The sequence below is a fragment of the Ammodytes marinus genome (assembly GCF_949987685.1).
Source record: "Ammodytes marinus genome assembly, chromosome: 18".
Classification (NCBI taxonomy): Eukaryota; Metazoa; Chordata; class Actinopteri; order Uranoscopiformes; family Ammodytidae; genus Ammodytes; species Ammodytes marinus.
The window spans coordinates 10,921,596-10,939,841 of NC_137222.1; the positions used below are offsets into that span (position 1 = coordinate 10,921,596).

At 44.1% G+C, this 18,246-nt stretch overlaps 1 protein-coding gene across 1 annotated transcript; it reads right to left on the minus strand.

The window, feature by feature from the left end:
• Positions 1-9,344: 9,344 nt before the first annotated feature.
• pax8 (paired box 8) lies at positions 9,345-17,872 on the minus strand (the record flags this gene model as incomplete). The annotated part of the gene is made up of 11 exons (XM_080047286.1): positions 9,345-9,415; positions 10,097-10,186; positions 11,525-11,626; positions 12,099-12,347; positions 12,522-12,642; positions 12,917-13,083; positions 13,422-13,547; positions 13,770-13,846; positions 14,031-14,228; positions 14,703-14,868; positions 17,851-17,872. The coding sequence occupies 11 exons, from the start codon at positions 17,870-17,872 to the stop codon at positions 9,345-9,347; spliced, it is 1,389 nt and encodes a 462-aa protein (XP_079903412.1).
• Between the last annotated feature and the right edge of the window lie 374 nt (positions 17,873-18,246).

The window sequence follows — 18,246 nt, forward strand, 5'->3', positions numbered from 1 at the left end:
TACAGATGGGTTTTGAGCCTTGATTTAAAGGCAGAAATGGAGGGGGAATCACATATGCCAGGTGGCAGTTGGTTCTACAAGCGCGGAGCAGCTAGTGCAAAGTAAATTTCTGAGAGTTGTGCCATTGGCATGGCTATATACGCTGGTCACCAAAAGAAAGTGATGGTCTACAGTAGCTCAGAAGAGACTGACATCTCCATTCCACTTAACGACACCACTGATGAGAGTTCAGATGGCCATACGATGATGATGGTGACTTTGTCATTGTGAGCTTTGCAGGTAAAACCATTAGATCTGCTAGGCCTTGTTTATGAAAATTGACCTTAAATCTTTGTAAAATATTTACTTTATTTACTTTAAATCTTAAATAAGTAATTGTCTAATGGATTTGTCTTGCATTACAGTTTATGAGATATATATCAATGGCACAATTTACCCCATGGTATAGACACCACACCGGGGGCAAGTTGTGCCACAAGACAACTTTTTTTCCGAAAGCTATATTTCTGAAACAGTTTATTTCAGATCCAAATTTATTGTTGCCAGAGATGCACCACATCCTGGAATATACATACATATTTTAGTTAGAGACATTACTGTCAAGGCCTCAGTTTAAAGTCACTTTGAGTAAAAAGTGGCACAGCTGGGAGCGCCCTTAGCTCAGTTGGTAGGGCGTCCCCCCCATGGGCCTCGGCCAGCAGCGGACCCGGGTTCGATTCCAGCCCGCGGTCGCTCTCTGCATGTCACTCCGCTCTCTGCCCCATTTCAACTCTGTCTCTACACTATCAATAAAGCATAAAAATGCCAAAAAAATACCTTTAAAAAAAAAAAAGTTGCACAGCATCCCCCCCAATCTCCCATACTAATTCTTTTAAACTACATATTATCCAAAGGGACAGGGAAAATAGATTTAAAAAAAATAAAAAATAACTATTCGAACCTTTAATTAATATCTTGGACACACAAAAATAAGACATCTCTCCAGTTACCTTGTATCTTGCAACAAACAACATACATGTGAGGTAAATTACCATCATGAGTCACATTTTTCACACAGAGGAGAGATATTTTATGTCATTTTGCTTTGGAATAATGTAACCCATGTTTGATTTTAAACTGTAATGGGCAGTGGCGTGCATTCATGGAGCACGTGTGCATGTACGCTAAACTCTTGTCCTATAGGCCTATGTCATTTTGTATGAGTATCTAATTCTTTTCCCAATCCGCTTTAACATTGTCTGTAGTTGGGCGGGACGTATCATATAAAAGGGATATCATGTGATCTGACCTCCTTCGGCAGTCATCCAACCTGTCTGACCCTGCTTTCTCAGACTGAGTGCTCTTACATCATTTCTGACTTGGAAAAAATGGTTGTAGCTGATGGAAAGATGCGAATGATCCTTATATGTATAAATCACCTAGGTCACAGTGAGTCTTGCCGACTGATCAGACTGATTGAACCTGATTTTTTAATCAAATAATGGGCTTCAATTACAGTACATTTTTTTTTAATGTGGCATATTTAAATTTGAATGATACTCCTTGTTTCACCTCAACTCCAAAAAACAGATGAAACAGATCTCGAGGTGTGTTCCTGTGTGTGTGTGTGTGTGTGTGTGTGTGTGTGTGTGTGTGTGTGTGTGTGTGTGTCTGTTCTTGGTTTGTTTGTGTGTGATCACTCTCAGTGGCACGGGCCCCATTTTGTCTTCTTTCAGGCTGACATGTCGACCTGGGGCCATCAACAATGAGAGCAGGATGTCTGGAATCAAACCCCCCACTACATCCCACCCCACCCCATCCCAACCTCCACACACACACACACACACACACACACACACACACACACACACACACACACACACACACACACACACACACACACACACACACACACACACACACACACACACACACACGCACACACACACACACACACTGGAATGTTGTGTGACAATAGGAAACGCAATGAAGAGCACAGACAATACAGACACACACCATCCCGTCTGGGTGTCCGTATTGCACTGATCGAGGCGCTGGACGAATGGACATTCTAGTTCGTCTTGTGAATTTAATTCAGACTCTTTTTCTTGTGGCCCGACGGCAGGTGAATCTCAGGAGCCTCTGACCGATCATCTGTGCTGTGCTCGGTTAACGTGATAATGCTCGACTTCTTGTCCTTTGAATGGAAGCAGTCTCCATTCATTGGCAGGAATAACAACTGCTCATTAAGATAAAGTCAGATTCTGGAGATGAGGGTGACTGATGGGCCACATGATTGACAGGGGCCCGGGGCCATCATAGCACCTTGAGGGAGGGGGCCCAGCACGCTGAAAGGCGACGCCATCTCGGCTAACCTATATGCTCTCGGGCCTGTGACCAAATGCTACAGCCATTGGCAGCCATTAGTGCGGCATGTTTTTCCAGATCAAGATTGAAATGTTTAATCTGTGCTAAAGTTGCTCGTTTGGCGCCGGCGTGGCAGAGGAGCTCGCCCACCGGGGGAAAAACAGCCCTTCTCACATGGCCTGTGGACCATGACCTCGGTGATGGTGGCCTTGTTTTTGGAGTGCCATCTCTCTCCTCTTCTCCAACAACAGCAATAATAATGACCGGCCTGAGCAGCAGCAGCAGGGGCTGCGTTTAGCTGCTGGGTTCAGAGGGCATCCTTCCCAAGGAGGTGGTCCTGTTTTTTTTTTGTTTTGTTCCATCTGCGCCACTCCATTCTCAAGCTTTGTGCCACTCAGTCAGGCCTGGGTGGGTAATTCAAAAAGGCAAGAGCTCAAGTTGTGATCATTAGGGGCTTGTCCAGCACGGGCTCCAAAAAAAGCGAGACCCCGACACGTAAGGTCACTTCTCACCCCGACGCCCCTTTTTTTTCTGTCTTTCTCCTCCCCTTCACACACAAGGTTGGTTTGAAACATTGTTCAATGTCCACAGTGGCTTTGAAATGCTCAGTAAATTGAAGCCACAAACAACTGCAAACACTGCCAGCAACACATACACTTTACTGTAAACACTTGCATTCAACCCTGAGATTTTTTTTCTCCCCCCCTGCCCCTCTTCATGCTTCTCCTGACGCACATTCTCCATCTGCTGCAGACGCTTTGCACGCTCTACTTGTTACTTTTTTAATCTCTTATCCGCACTAACACTTGATTTCTCCCGCTCCGCCTATTAAAAAAACTGAAAAAAACAACAGTTTGTCTTTTGTTTTTTTGTCTCCCTCTGTCTCCCCCTCCTCCTCTGTGTGTCCTTCTCCATCCTTCCCTCTTGAGTGGTGCTGTTGTGATTCCTGTCTCTCCAGTCCATGGCCCTCCAAGACTCTCTGCGCTCCTCTCAGGGGTTTCACTTTACCCACTCAGACAGACTCCACTCGCCCTCTTTCACCGAGACATTAACTAATAACTCTGTTGTTATTCTGCCCTGCTCTTATCCAACGTCCACTTATACTTGCAAGCCAAACCTGGTCGTCTGGTCTCCTGCAAAGGGGCCAAACAGTCGAGTGTGTCATTTTTTTCAGCGGGGAAGTGATATTCTTTTATTATGACTTGATTTGAAAGTAATGGGATGCACTGAAGAAAAACATCCTCCCTGTCTTTACCCCCCCCCCCCCAACCCCCTCCCCTCGCCCTTCAGACTACACTCATTAGTGTTGCTTCTCTCACGGCCAGACATTTTCATTTTATTTGCCAACCAGACCCAAACATGAATCCCTCTTTAGATTTCATCAGAGCCAACCCTTCCTAACCCTTTCACAAGCGGTGGCTTTTTGTAGCGGGCGAAGGAGCCTCTCATTGAAAGAGTCCATGCAAGTGCCTTGCTTAAGGGCATTTCAACGCATGACCCCTCTCTGCCCTCTCTCCTCTCACACACACACACACACACACACACACACACACACACACACACACACACACACACACACACACACACACTTTCCTGCCTCTGACAACACTCCTCAGGCACAGACTATGTGGCTTTCAAGACGCAGGACAAACATACCGGATGGGATCTTAGAGTCGGCGCGCCATAGGTCAATGCAACATATAGAGCGCGGCAAGAATGTTTTCTGAACTTATCTCGTTCACCTGATCTCGTTCACTCTCGCAATTCACACAGGAGCCAGTTTGAACCATAACAATCAAACCAAATGTAATATTTGCATTTATTCCTTCTGTGATGAATAATCTTTAATCTACGGTGCCTTGTCGAGAGGCATACGTGATGTTGAATGAGCTATTTGTCAGCAGTGTATTTGACTTCCCCCCCTCTGGCCTCCACAGGTCAGCCTTCTCCCTCAGGGCAGTACCTGATACCTGGCAGATTTTATCCACCTCAGTGTGTGTGTGTGTGTGTGTGTGTGTGTGTGTGTGTGTGTGTGTGTGTGTGTGTGTGTGTGTGTGTGTGCTTTGAAAAGGTGCGTTTTTCTTGATGTCTTCCAGTCAATAGTAGCTTCCTGCCTTCAGGGCCTGTGTGTTGTTTAATAGGCTGGTTGGACACAGGGCACCTGTGTTTTTCTTCTCCTCCCTCCGCCTGTTCCCACACAGAAACACCCTCTGTTTGACCACTTTGCTCCATTTGACTGGCACATTTGTTCCAGGTGCCTTATGGTTAAAGGTGGAGGAGATGAGATAGCTTGTTGAAATCTGAGGAAGGCGTTGTCATTTGAAGTCCGCTCAGGTGTTCAGGGGCCCTATTTTTTTCTGGCCAAAATGTCTCTTATGCCAATTGTGGTATCGTTGGTGGTCCCTTGGTCCACTACTTTTGGCCCAGACTTTAATATCTCAACAACGATTGGTTGAATTTTTTGTAAAAACATTCATGTTTCCCAGAGGATGACTCCAAATGAGTTTCTTGATCCAGTCCTTTCATCTAGTGCCACTAACAGGTTGAATGTTGCAGTAAGTTACCCAGTTTAGTATTTCAACATTCCCTATATGGTTTGGCATACTATCTGTGAATCCTACAGTGTTTTTTTTGTGGATTTTCTTTTACCATAGAAACAGGTTGTTACCAACGCTGTCGGCAGCATATGGAGGCTTCCCAAGATATGGTTTTGTAGAGATATGTTATGTGATGTGGTTTGAAAGCTGGAAAGTTTGTCCTTGTGTTGACAATTGTTTTTTTGGTTTAACTATTTTGTTTTGCCATGACACGTGGTATATTCATGTTCCCCTGAGGATGGATTGTAACAACTTTTGTTGATCTCTTTAACCTTTCATCTGGTGCTTGGTGCCATAGAGTCAAAATGGGGCCCAATATTTTGTTGTTTTTGTTGCGTGTTTTATGACCAAACTAATGGCATTCCCTTCTGCTCCAACTGTACTTTGCGTTTGAGAGGAATCCTTCTTACCAATCTCTGCGTTATTTAGTTTGTGGTGGTTAGTTTGTGGTGGTTAGTTTTTTCAGGGTTTGAAGCGTAGTGACCCTTGTAGTCTTGGTACAAATGGCGCCAAAGTAGAATGAGAAACTTGTGTAAACATCAACGGTAAAGTCGGCACAGGAGAATAAGAATCTCACACTTTGAAAGGGCCGTGAGGAGAAGGTGCAGAATAATCAACCCAGCTTCATCCAAAACAATTAATAAACAAGGTAATAGGGTTCACTCACAATCTGGCTTTTTCTGGAGGGCCACAAAAGCCCAGATCTGGGGCGGGGCCCGCACATCAGTGCTGCCATTCACAGTTTAAAACAACAGTGTGTTCTGCAGCTCATCCGAGGACGGGACAACACTCTGTCTGCCTACATAACACTTATTTGCCGGGCTGAATTGGTGGTCCGGTGTCTCCGGCCCAGAGATAAGTGGAGAACTTTCCAGATGACTGGCGCAGGACAACCCCGACCCGTCATCCCACTGATTGCCACACACTCCTGCGCTGCCTTTTTGGCAGCAGTTTCTCCAGGGGCCCCCCGGTTCTGTCTTTGAGTTTGTCCCCATAATGGTAATGGGACACATGCCTTCTCCTCCACACACACATCAGACAGACACATTCTTGCTCTGTGTCTCCATCACACACACACACACACACACACACACACACACACACACACACACACACACACACACACACACACACACACACACACACACACACACACACACACACACACACACACACACACACACACACACACACACACACACACACACACACACACACACACAGCGTTAGGATGGCTGTGTGTTAAATGTAGTAAGTCCCTGTCGCCCCGTCCTGCCAGCTTTGTCTGCCCTCAGCTGTTCCGGCCCGGTGCCTGTATTGTGCTGCCGGGCTCATTACCAGAAGCACTGTGGCCCGAAACCTCTTCGCTAATAGGCCCAGAGAGAGAGACAGAGACAGAGAGGAGTTATTTCCGCTGTGGCTTGTGTGTAGCAGTATAATGTTTAGTTACGGTTTTTCTTTTTTTACTCTTTTGGCATGCAAGCCTGTTAATGTTTAACGTTTGCAGCAGTTGTTTCTCTGGCTGGTTGTGGGTTGGGTTGTCAGCTGGCTCGAGGAAATTTGAATTCAGGTTCAGTGAAAAAAGGTCTGCCTGGTCCGCGTGAAGCATGCATGGACTTGAAAGCTCCCCCTGTCGCCTATATGTATGAGAGTATACATGGATGCGAAAGTTTCTGCATGCCTGAGCAGGGGGCACTGGAAATAAAGAATGAGTGTCCAGTGTAGTTGATGGGGTTTTCTGGAGTGGGCCAGGGCCACTTGGACAACAATGGGATGAAGTGCAGCCATTGTTTAAAGTTTACAGGGCGGTACGCGGTGTGTTCAGCAGTGTGGATGCAGGAGACGGATACAAAGACATGGGGTGTAAAGAGGTGAGTCAGGAAAATGGCGAAATGTGAGGAGAGGGGAAGGCTCGGAGAGGCCGAGAGAAAAGAGAAGTGCATACTGTAAACAGAAAGACGTCAGGGATGATCGTCATCAGAGCGATGCGAATGAACTGATATTGAGGCCTTTAAGCGATTGTCTCAGAAGTCAGACAAAAGCCTCCATACAGTCCAATTGAGGAGTTACATAATTAGGTTCAAGGGGTTTTCTTTATTGGCGAATTAGGCCACGAACCACGCAGAAGTCTGTGAACAGAAAATGACCCCCAGGTTGAAGTGGTCTAATGAGAATAAACAGTAGCCTCCACTTAAAGAGGATGAAAGTTCAAGTGCATCTTTGTTTCCCCAACTGATGGAAATCCTTTGTTTTCTACTGTAGCCTTGCCTCATATTAAAAACATAGGCCTACAAAACAAAAGGCAAAACATTTGTGTTTTTTGCAGGTTCAATATGGACATCGAATAAGTAAATACGTTAATAAAAACAGATTCACCAACACCCATTAAGCCTGTTTGGGAATAGATTAAAAAAAGTAAAAAAATAACCCAAAAAATTAATTTCAATCACCTACACTTAATCTAAATGCATTATCACATAGGCTACATCAAATAAATGTTTAAATAACTTTAATTAATTGATAGGCTACATCACATAAAATGAGGAAGACTGTGTCCAAGCTCCACAATGGACTCTGATGAGATTATTCGTCTATAGCCTATTCATAGTAAAGTCTAATGAAACCATAAATGTACTTATAGGCGTACACTACTTCTATACAAAAATGTATACAGCCTTTATCTTTAGCATGGTGCATTTTGTATTTAAAATGTTGTTTAGGCAGTGGAAAAATTAACGTCTAGGGTTTATTTTTTTCTCCCTGCAGGTTATTTCTCATAGTTGTTTTCATGTCATTTATCTGACTATAAAATAATAAAACTATAAACTAATTTAAAGTGTAAACTCGTATCTGATGACTGTGTGAGCCATGGACCTATTGTGAGCATGTCTCTGCCGTGGAGCGCGCGCGGCCTCCCCTCTTGTCCTCCTTCATCGTCCCACGCGGAGGCGGCACCAGGTGGGCCGCAGCACCGCCGAACCGTGGCGTCGTTAACGTGCCGCAATTACGAGGCCGCAAAGAGGCAGGAAATAATTGGAAATAAAACTACATGATGCAGAAAATAAAAAAAGAAATTAAACAGATGCGCGTGTTTTCAGGATCGCTGCTTTCGTCCTTTTTGAAATGCTGAGAGTTGCGAAAGAATATACAACATTTCAGGATATGCTGCTGACATTAAGCGTTGCACTATTGGGCAATTAGCCCACTGCAAATAATACTGATTATCATCATCCGCATACTAATAATAATGATAATCTTTATGATAATAAAATATAATTTTTTAAATCTAATTTCAGCTCACTAAACCACTTCAGCTGCCTTTAAAACGTAATATATTATCACTGTGAGCTCTACAGCCTATACAAGTCATTATTTACAGAATACAACATTGGTTTATTATCTGCTCATTCTTTATCAAAGCAGAATCACCCTTTATAAACAACACAATAAATAAAAAGACAACAGTGAATTTGTCATGCTTTAATTAAAATAATTCTTTAGAAATTCATTATTTACATCTGCAATAATATTAATAACAGTATAAGAAAAAGTCACAGTTCTTACCAAACATAAGAACAATCGGCATGACAACAAACCATTTCTTTTTTTTAATTAACGCAAAACAAAACGGATTTCAAGCCTTGTTGGTTTTTAGTATAGCCGGATCACGGTCATCAGTCATTCTCTGCGAAAAAATGGCATCACTTCCCCGATAAGTAATTCATCATTTACAATATGTACATATTGCTAGACAAATACAGTCATTTGTTTTTAAGGGGCATGTGTGGTCATTTTGCTGTAATTGTGGTTTGATGTGTCTCTCTTTACAGGAAAGCTCTGACAAATCTGAATTTACAGTGAAACGCAAGCCACAAAATGAACTTGCAGGGAACACACATGAAGAAAATAGGAATTAATTTGTGTTGTTGGACAATGTAAACAAAAAAGCAGGCATAGTTCGGTATAAAGTTGTTGCATATCCATTTTCACTGGATCCGGGATGTCAAGTTGCTGATGTGCGAGAAACAAAGTCTTTGGCCAAAACTGCGTTAAAGAGCTCTGAATACTGAAAATATGCACCATGGAAGTGAGGAGACAGGGCCCCGGGAAGATGTTTGGTGTTTGCCATGTTGTAAACGTGCATGAGTCTGAGTTACCCTGGGCAATGGTAACAGGAGTGACAAATAAATAACATAAGAATAGGCGGGGGGAGGGGTAGACCAAAGAGAAAAAATAAAAAGATGTGTTGCTGGTTTCATCAGCAGCAGAGTCTCAAGTTCACATCCTGTTGTTTTGACTTTTCATGCCTTGGTCCACTATCAGTTATGTCAGCTGATTGCAAAGTCCTTCCCAGGGTTTAGTCAGGTCCATCGTCACTGGCTTTTTCTCACACAACAGGGACTAGAGGTGGTCGTAGGGAGCCGCAGAGGGGGGAGCGGTGCGGGAGGCCGAGCTGTAATAATAAGGTGTACCTGCGGGGGGAGACACAGATGTAAGGGGGGGACTTTAGAAGTGGAAGGTGTTGTTCATGGTGGATCAGACTTTTCTTTATCCATCTTATCCCAGGTTTTACAGCAGATGGTTGAGCTGAAACTCTCCGAGCTTCTCCGAGACTGTTTGTCCTGAGAGTGGATTGAGTCTTAACCCCGGTCTTATGACTCATAGTCTACGATACCAGGGCAGAGACAGGGCAATACAGCATCTCTACAAAAAAACTTAAAAAACGTTTTGTTTTTCTAATTCACAAACTTCAATTTTTTCATTTTAACCCTCACTCTCTGCTAAAGACATACCGTGGTCTTGCACTCATCACCACAGCCTTACGAGACATATGTCTGCTGTCTGTCTGCAGGAACATGACACTTTATTTCTGAAGGCTCCTATTTGATCTATCAGGGTTTGTATTTTGCCTGATTAGTTTGTTTCTTTAGACAAAATTGTAAATTAGATCACGTACATGAACATTATCTAGAAAAGTCTGTAAAGGGAATATAAATGTAGGCAATCGAAAGTCAAATTTGTTTATTTTATTCCACATGATACTAATAATTGTAGACATATAGTCTTAACTAAATATACTTGGAGCAGGTGATGTGCTGAGTGCAGTAAATAAACCATAGAAGTGCAGTGCTGTCAGCGTGTGCCTTACTCACCTAATAGGCTGGAGTTGGTGAACCTCCAGGCTTCACTGTAGGAGGTGTAGGGCGAATGGCTGTAGGTCTGTCCCGAGTAGTCTGCACCTGCTGTGAGGAAGAGAGAGAGAGAAAGAGAAAGAGGTCAACATCACGCGCTCACGTCAACACAACAAAGAAAACATTCCTCCTTACGAGGCAAAGCTAAGAGGTCAACCAAGAGCTCTATGGAGTTGGTGTGTTTGTGTGAGTGTGTGCCAGCGTCTGCTCAGCCTTAGCTCATAATTCACCAACAGTTAGTGCAGCCTGTAAACCATTAATCTGTGTTGCAGGTGGACGGGCTGAGGGTGAAATCCGGCCTAGTGGTGCGTGCACCCAGCCAGCCTCTCTCCGCCCTCGGCCCCCATCGCGTTGTGCAGGCCTCTGCCCTCTCCCAAATGCCCTCCTCCTTCTCTCTGTCCTCCACTTCCTGCTTTAGCCTCTCTGGCACTCCTCTTTCTTTCTATTCTCTTCTCTTCTCTTCTCTTCTCTCCCTCTCTCTTTTTTTTAACATTCCAATATCTAATTGGTAATTATGTTGGCTGGAATGAATCCCTGAGCTCCCCACCTCCTCCTCCTGTCCTAACCCCCCCTTTCACTCAGTAATTGTGTAGCAACGCTTCCTCACAGCGAGCCCACCAGAAAAATAATAAATCAGACCCTCTCATTTCGCGCTTCGGAGCGCAGACTTCAAATAAAAAAAAAGGCACATGACACACACACACACACACACACACACACACACACACACACACACACACACACACACACACACACACACACAGTCGTATCAGGCTTCCTTACGTAGTCCCACACAAACGTTCACGTGCGCGCATGCACGGTCACACACACACACACACACACAAAAACCTCCTCCTTTTCGCTCATACCCCAGACTTCACACCCCCTCCGCCCACCCTGCATCTCCCTCCTGGGCCCCCTGGTTCCCATGGCGATGTGTGGTCAGAGGTGTCTGGGTGGGGGGTGTGGGCAGCAGGGCGGAACCCCCCAGCCTGCTCCCTGTACCCCCTGGGCCCACGTGCACCCGCAGTCACACACACACACACACACACACACACACACACACACACACACACACACACACACACACACACACACACACACACACACACACACACACACACACACACACACACACACACACAGCACAGCACAGCACACCATCCTGGCAAGACTACTTATTGACTCAGCCCGTCTTCCTGTTAATCTACAAGCCTCCACACACCCCTGCCTCTCTTTCCCTTTACTCCCTTTCTTCTGCTCTCACAACCTCCCATCCCACCTCTTTCTTTCTACCTGTCTGACTCATTTGGTTTTTGCTTTTTATAATTTCTACCTAAATCTCTGTTTGAATTTCATAATAAAACAAACATAAAAACACTCCCTTACCTGCTACCATGCCCGTGATGGCTGAAGAGGAGTAACCGGACTGGGCCGGAGAGGGGATGTGAGGTGGGTAGCCTGGCAGAGTGGAGCTCACCATGTCGCGCCCTAAGAACACACACACCAAGACGCAGACCTTCAACATCAGCATTGAAGTTTAAACTGATGATTTTACACCTGTTACAGGTTACAAGATGCTTAGGCTTAAGGTTTGTTTTTTGAGAAAATTACTCGAACAATGAATTTATTAATTTATCTGTTGACCAACAGAACTTTGATTGCAACAAATTTGATAAACGGCTAATCGTATAAAAAAAAATCTAAGAAAAAGGATTTTTTTTTTACATGTTTAAGCTATTAAATTATTAAGAGTTAAATGAAGTATTGCCACTCCTTTCTGCAGTTAATAAACCAAACAATTCATCGATAAAATGCACAAAAAACCCCAGCAGATTCATTATAAATAAGTGTAAACTTTAGTCGCAGCCATACACTGATTGCCCCTTGCGAAAAAGTTGCACGTCCCGAACATGTGTGAAGATGTGTGTGAAGATGGATGGAGATGGAATGATTGTGTTACCTGCCATGATAGACTGACTGCTGAACTGCCCGTACACTGGTGCATGATGGGAGAATGAGCTGAAGGCGTTATGGTAATGGTTGGAGCTGCTGCTGCTGCCACAGCTGCTGCTGACAGCGAGGGGCTTCTGCAGCGCCTGCAGCTCCATGAACGCCAGGTTGGACGCCGCCATGTTTGGGGAGGGGCTTGTGCTGGTCACTTCCGGGGACATTTCCTGTTTTAGACAGAGCGGCAGGTGGTGCGCGGGCTCTGAGGTAGCAGCGAGGAGGAGGGTGAAGGTGAGAAAATGATAATGGTGAGCGTGAGTGGAAACTTAAAACAAGTGAACGAGTGAAATGTAAAAAAGAAAAGAAAAAAAGACGGAAGGAGTATTTTTTGTTGTTGAGGTCAGCAGGCATCAGGTTATATTATTAAGAGTCTCACCGGTCACCATGGCGTAGCTCTGGTGCGCCGTCAGATTCCGTCCAATGGCAGAGCTGGATGTCGAGAGGCTGGTCTTGGCCTCGTCCAGGCTGCCGTTGATGAGGGACAGCGGGTACAAAGTCTGGAGATGATGAACAAGTGGATTAGCTATTGGTGGACTTACTGTAGTGTACCTACACTATATGTATGTATAAAGGGAGCACGTGGCACATGAGTCAAAGAAAAAAAGGCAGAATTATTATTTTTTTTTAATTTATGGCCTTAAATTATGTAGAAAAGGAATTACGAAAAGACAACAAAGAAAAAATTGCATCTAAGGACTTGCATATAACACTTTATTTATCCATTATGAGTAGAGATATTGGTACGTATGGAACATAAGGCTTGGTTCTAACCTGCTCCGTCTTGCTGCTGGAAGCCGGGCCGAATGAGTCCGGAGGATAGTGGTGGCGATCAAAGCCGCAGTCCAGATGCTGAGAGAAGTGATCCAGCCTCATCTGCTTCCTTGGGACGCCTGCGCTGCCCTGAGAGTCCACACTGTGCCGACAGCTCTCCTGGTCACCTGAGAGACAAATGACCATTTTTATAATGACTGAAATGTTAAATTGCTCTCAATCCTATAATAATACTCCATCTAAAGAGAATGCAGGGTTCATTTTAATGCAAAGGGGTAGTATAAAATGAAGGTGTGCGAATTTCACTAAAACACTTCATCGTCTATTTGTTTGATGCCTCTTGGCCTCTTCTCCCGTGTGACAGAAAAGAACCGGTCCTTAATTAATTAAAAACATAGCAATTAAGATATTGAGAATTGTTTTATTCTAGAGCCTGTTATTTCAGGCAGGATGCCAACATGCTTTTAAGAAAACTAAACTACAAAAAAGGTGATCTAATTCTTACTGTCATCGTGGCTCCGCTTGCCCTCGACGCTGGGTTGGGGGATTCCCAACAAGCCGCTGATGGAGTAGGTGGAGCCCAGAGAGTCAGAGTGCGGGGACTCAGGAGGTGTGACTGCCGAGCTGGGGACTGAGAGAGAGAAACAAAACAAAGACAGACAGATTTGAGACCCAGAGCGGAAATGATACAATGTCAAGGTCACGGCTTTAATCCGACAGAGCACGTTCTTAAATCTTTAACCTTAATCCGTCACCAACCATCACATGAAAAACGCCTGATGATGATGATGATGACATGGATGGTGATCCTATATACGGCCTCCATTGTCCATTGTGTCAGTGTGAGACTTACTCAAGGTTTGTCCGGGACTCAGGCCTTTTCCATCCAGGGGCAGATTGAAAGGCTGCTGCACTTTTGTTCGAATTATTCTGCAAAATAAAAAAATATTCAAAAAACTATTTTTCTTACAGCTATTGATAAAAAGACTCAGATGAGGGAAAGTTCACTTCTCCATTCCGCATCCTCTCTCTCTCTGAACCCCTGAGATGCCAGATGTATGCGCATGCCGCTGAGACCCACTAACTGGATTTCACCCATAATTCACTTTGTCACCTGTTAATGGAGCTCACGCTGGGCACCGTGTCGCCGTCGCACACTCCCTCCGCCAGCAGCCTGTCCCTGATCTCCCAGGCGAACATGGTGGGATTCTGCCTCTTGTAGTCCGCGATCTTGTCCACCACCTTCGGGGTGGCCACCTTGGGCTTGGAGCCACCGATCACGCCGGGCTTGATGCTGCCCGTCTCGTAGTAACTGGAAGGAAAAAAGGTGAGAGTGTTAATAAGGTGTACCAATGACTTATACTTTGAAGTTAAAAGAAAGTAATGTTTTTTCAGACATTATACACACCACGGCATATTGCCAAAGTGTCATGGGGTTAAAGGTGCTCCGAGGAACTTTCAGTTTGTGTTAATTTCTTGCACCCCCTTTGGACAAAGGCTGTAGTGTTTTCACTACGCTAGCTGTTGTTCCTGGCTGAGCAAACCAATGACAGAGGCATCAAGAAAAACTATATGAACATAGCATTCTTTGCACTAATGGTCTTGTTTGCTATGACGTGTAATTTATGATCATCAGACGAAAAATTTGACTGTTTCAGAAATATTTAAAAGTTCCTTGTAGCACCTTTAAGTATACATTCCCTCCAGAGGTCAAAGAACAAGGACAGGCTGATTAACTTTAGCAGGAAGTTGAGCGTAAGGTGTTTGTGGGTATGCTGATGCTCACCGTCCTAGTATCTTGCTGACACAGCCGTGGCTGACTCTCAGCTGGCGGGAGATGTCACAGGGCCGGACCCCCTGGTGGGCCATGTCCACGATGCGTTGCCGGATCACCTCCGGAAGCGGCCGTCCGTTAACAAACATTCCACCTAGTTGGTTAAGACCCCCATGGCCTGGGGGAGCAGTGGGGATGAACATTCATAAATGTCATGGAACCTGAGAGCTGCCAACGTCACCGCAGCACAGTTATAAAAGTCATGAACACATACACACACACACACACACACACACACACACACACACACACACACACACACACACACACACACACACACACACACACACACACACACACACACACACACACACACATTTCACTCAGACTTTTTATTTCGACAAATTTCTAAATAAAGAAGAAAAACTTAACTAATTTTGGGGCCTGCAATCTTTCCCCATCATTAAAATGATCTCCAAATACACTTTTTATACACATACACATTAAACATTCTCCTGCACTGCTCAAACACACACACACACACACTCCCCGACATGTGGACATCCACATGAGTTTCTGTCTGTAGGAGATGCCCGTTTAAGTCATCAACTCAGTTAATGTTGCAAGCGAAAATGAAAAATTGCCTGTCGCAAAAAAGCAAAAAGCGTAAAAGAAAGGGGGAAAAGGAAACGCTTCAGTGTCACATGTCGTAGCCGCAGGGATCACAAACAGTGAAGTGACTTGAGAAAAAAATTGGATCTGGTTGAAGGTTTGACAAGTCTGTTTTATTCTCTCACTGTTGATTCTATACACTTTTTTTGGTTTAAACTCAGATACAACTATCATACTTTTAAATTGATTGTGATTGGATTATTCATTTATTAGAAATAATACCTGCAGGCCTTTTTTCACAACTCTCATTTATGTGCCACTAATTTGCTTTGAGGGTTTAAGAACAAGTCATGGCGGGCTTTATGGGAAACACGTCATTAAGCTAAGAAAGGTTTATTTTAATTATCAAAAAACCAATAGAATCACTCCATAAATATGTTACTTTGTATTATCTGTCTTTATATGTGAATTGTATTACCCCTTGCTGCATCACTTTTGTATTGATTCTTTTTGTATTAAATAAATAATGATCTATATTATTATTTTATTATTATTACATCAAACTTCTTCATTAACAAACAAGAACATTTTGGCACATTGTTGATCTTTAGTTATATATACAGTGTGACAAATAGGAATTGCATGATAAAAGTTTCTTTGGGGTCCTGCTATTTACTGCTTATACATTTTAGACATGATTTGATTGCCGGCTATATGTGGTTTTCATATTAATGTATGCATGTCATGACATGCTGAAAAAAAGTGAATAATAAAAACTGTCAACGTCATTATATTCATTCATTAGTACAAAATATGTCTCTCTCTCTCTCTCTCTCTCTCTCTCTCTCTCTCTCTCTCTCATCTGTAGACTGCACGGTGGTGACTCTGCAAGAACACCATTGCTTTTAATTTAACCCATTGAGACGCTGCTTCTCTTTCTCAGCCTTTTCCCAGCTTTCATTTCCACATCAAACAGCCGGACGAGGCCGAGGGAGGGAGGGGAGGAGGGTAGGGAGGGGAGGAGAGGAGAGGGGAGCCGCTATTAACGCTGCCAGCGGAGTGTGGAAAAAAATCTCCCCGCCAAGCTTCATCAACCTGCAGGATATTAAAGCGGAGCAGGCCCGGGGGGCGGCGAGCGCGCGCACGTGCACGCGCAGGTTGCACAAACGTCGCGCGCACACAAATAAAAAACAAAGAGTGAACTCATGAAGATAGATAGATAGATAGATAGATAGATAGATAGATAGATAGATAGATAGATAGATAGATAGATAGATAGATAGATAGATAGATAGATAGATAGATAGATAGATAGATAGATAGATAGATAGATAGATAGATAGATAGATAGATAGATAGATAGATAGATAGATAGATAGATAGATAGATAGATAGATAGATAGTTTCTATCTCAGCCATTATTAGCCTCCTGCTGCTCTATGATTGACCCAGCTGAAGTGGCTCTGACCAGTGGAGGATGGCTCTAAATTTGAATGTGACAGCTTTAAGTGCCATCCAATTAACGTCCTCTATATCCTGGGAAATAACAATAACTAACCTGCTCCTTCAAATAATCACAATGAGCAGATGAGGCAGCTCTCCGCAGGCCTTCACTCTCCAACAGTGTTTGTCGTGGCTAAATATTTGGCTGGATGTCGTGTGCCGTGTGTTTCATGTCTGGAAAAGTGCTACACTGCCAAAGGGTGGCTCAAACCCCACTGAACTTTATTTTGAAATCCTAGTGGGTGGGGGTGGGGGGTCCTAAAAGTGTCCAAATATGCCAGGCTAAAATAAAGTATGGTGCAGAATGGTGCAGCACACATGGAGTCATGGGAACAAGCTAGTACACCACAGGATAAAACTTAACTTAAAGGCCCCCTATCTACCATGTATCAGCAGAGTGCAAACATGCAATCAATGGTTTATTACACACTATAATTTCAGTTTCAGCCTGATATAAGGACATGTTATGGAATATTAGTCAATGTACAGCCTCTGCTTGTGGGTGCCATGAGCTAGTGGATAACATTAACAACAAATGCACATCTGCTTACAACTACACTGTGTATGTGTATGTGTGTGTGTGTGTGTGTGTGTGTGCATGCCTACATTTGTGCATGTGTGTGTACATATTGTATGTTAATCTGTGCATGTACTGTATGTTGCTTTGATCAGAATTCCATGTAAATGTCTGTGTGTGTGTTTGTGTGTGTGTGTGTGTGTGTGTGTGTGTGTGTGTGTGTGTGTGTTTGTGTGTGTGTGTGTGTGTGTGTGTGTGTGTGTGTGTGTGTGTGTTGTAAACCATTTTGTTGTGCTGTTTATGGATACAAAATGATTGGGGGATGATTTTTTTCCTACACTAAGTACAAAAGTACTACTACATGAGGGGTAATAAAGAGGAGGGTAGTGGACATTAAGAGTTTTGATTTTTAAACAGTCTATATATAAATACTTTTATGCCGGATGCTCAACTGCTGTCAGCATCAGTGTAGAAGCAAAGGGTTTTTTTTTGGAGGGGAGCGCTGGCCAGCTTGCGTTGTGTATTTACCTCTCCCAGTGTGGCTGGACATTTCCCTGAGGTTGTGGTCCTTGCTCCACCAGCTCAACGTGCTGCTCTCCTCCACGCTGTCCCAGTTAAAGTGTTTTTACTCCCCGTCCTGCCTCGTCTGGCATGAGTATGCTCCTGAGCGCACCGTCGACCACGCGCTGCAGGAGAACAGGGGTTTATGAAGCTGGCTGTTTGTTGTATATACGACGTGTGTGTGTGTGTGTGTGTGTGTGTCTAGTCTTAGGCCTCTGAGCTCTGCGAAGAAATGACTAAGCTGGCGTTCACACCGGCTCCTTGTGTTTCTCTCTACTACAACCAAAGAACTGAACATGGTCTTCAAATCCCCCTGTACACTGTCTGTCTTCCATTCTGCTCTATCAGTGAGACAAAAGTGGG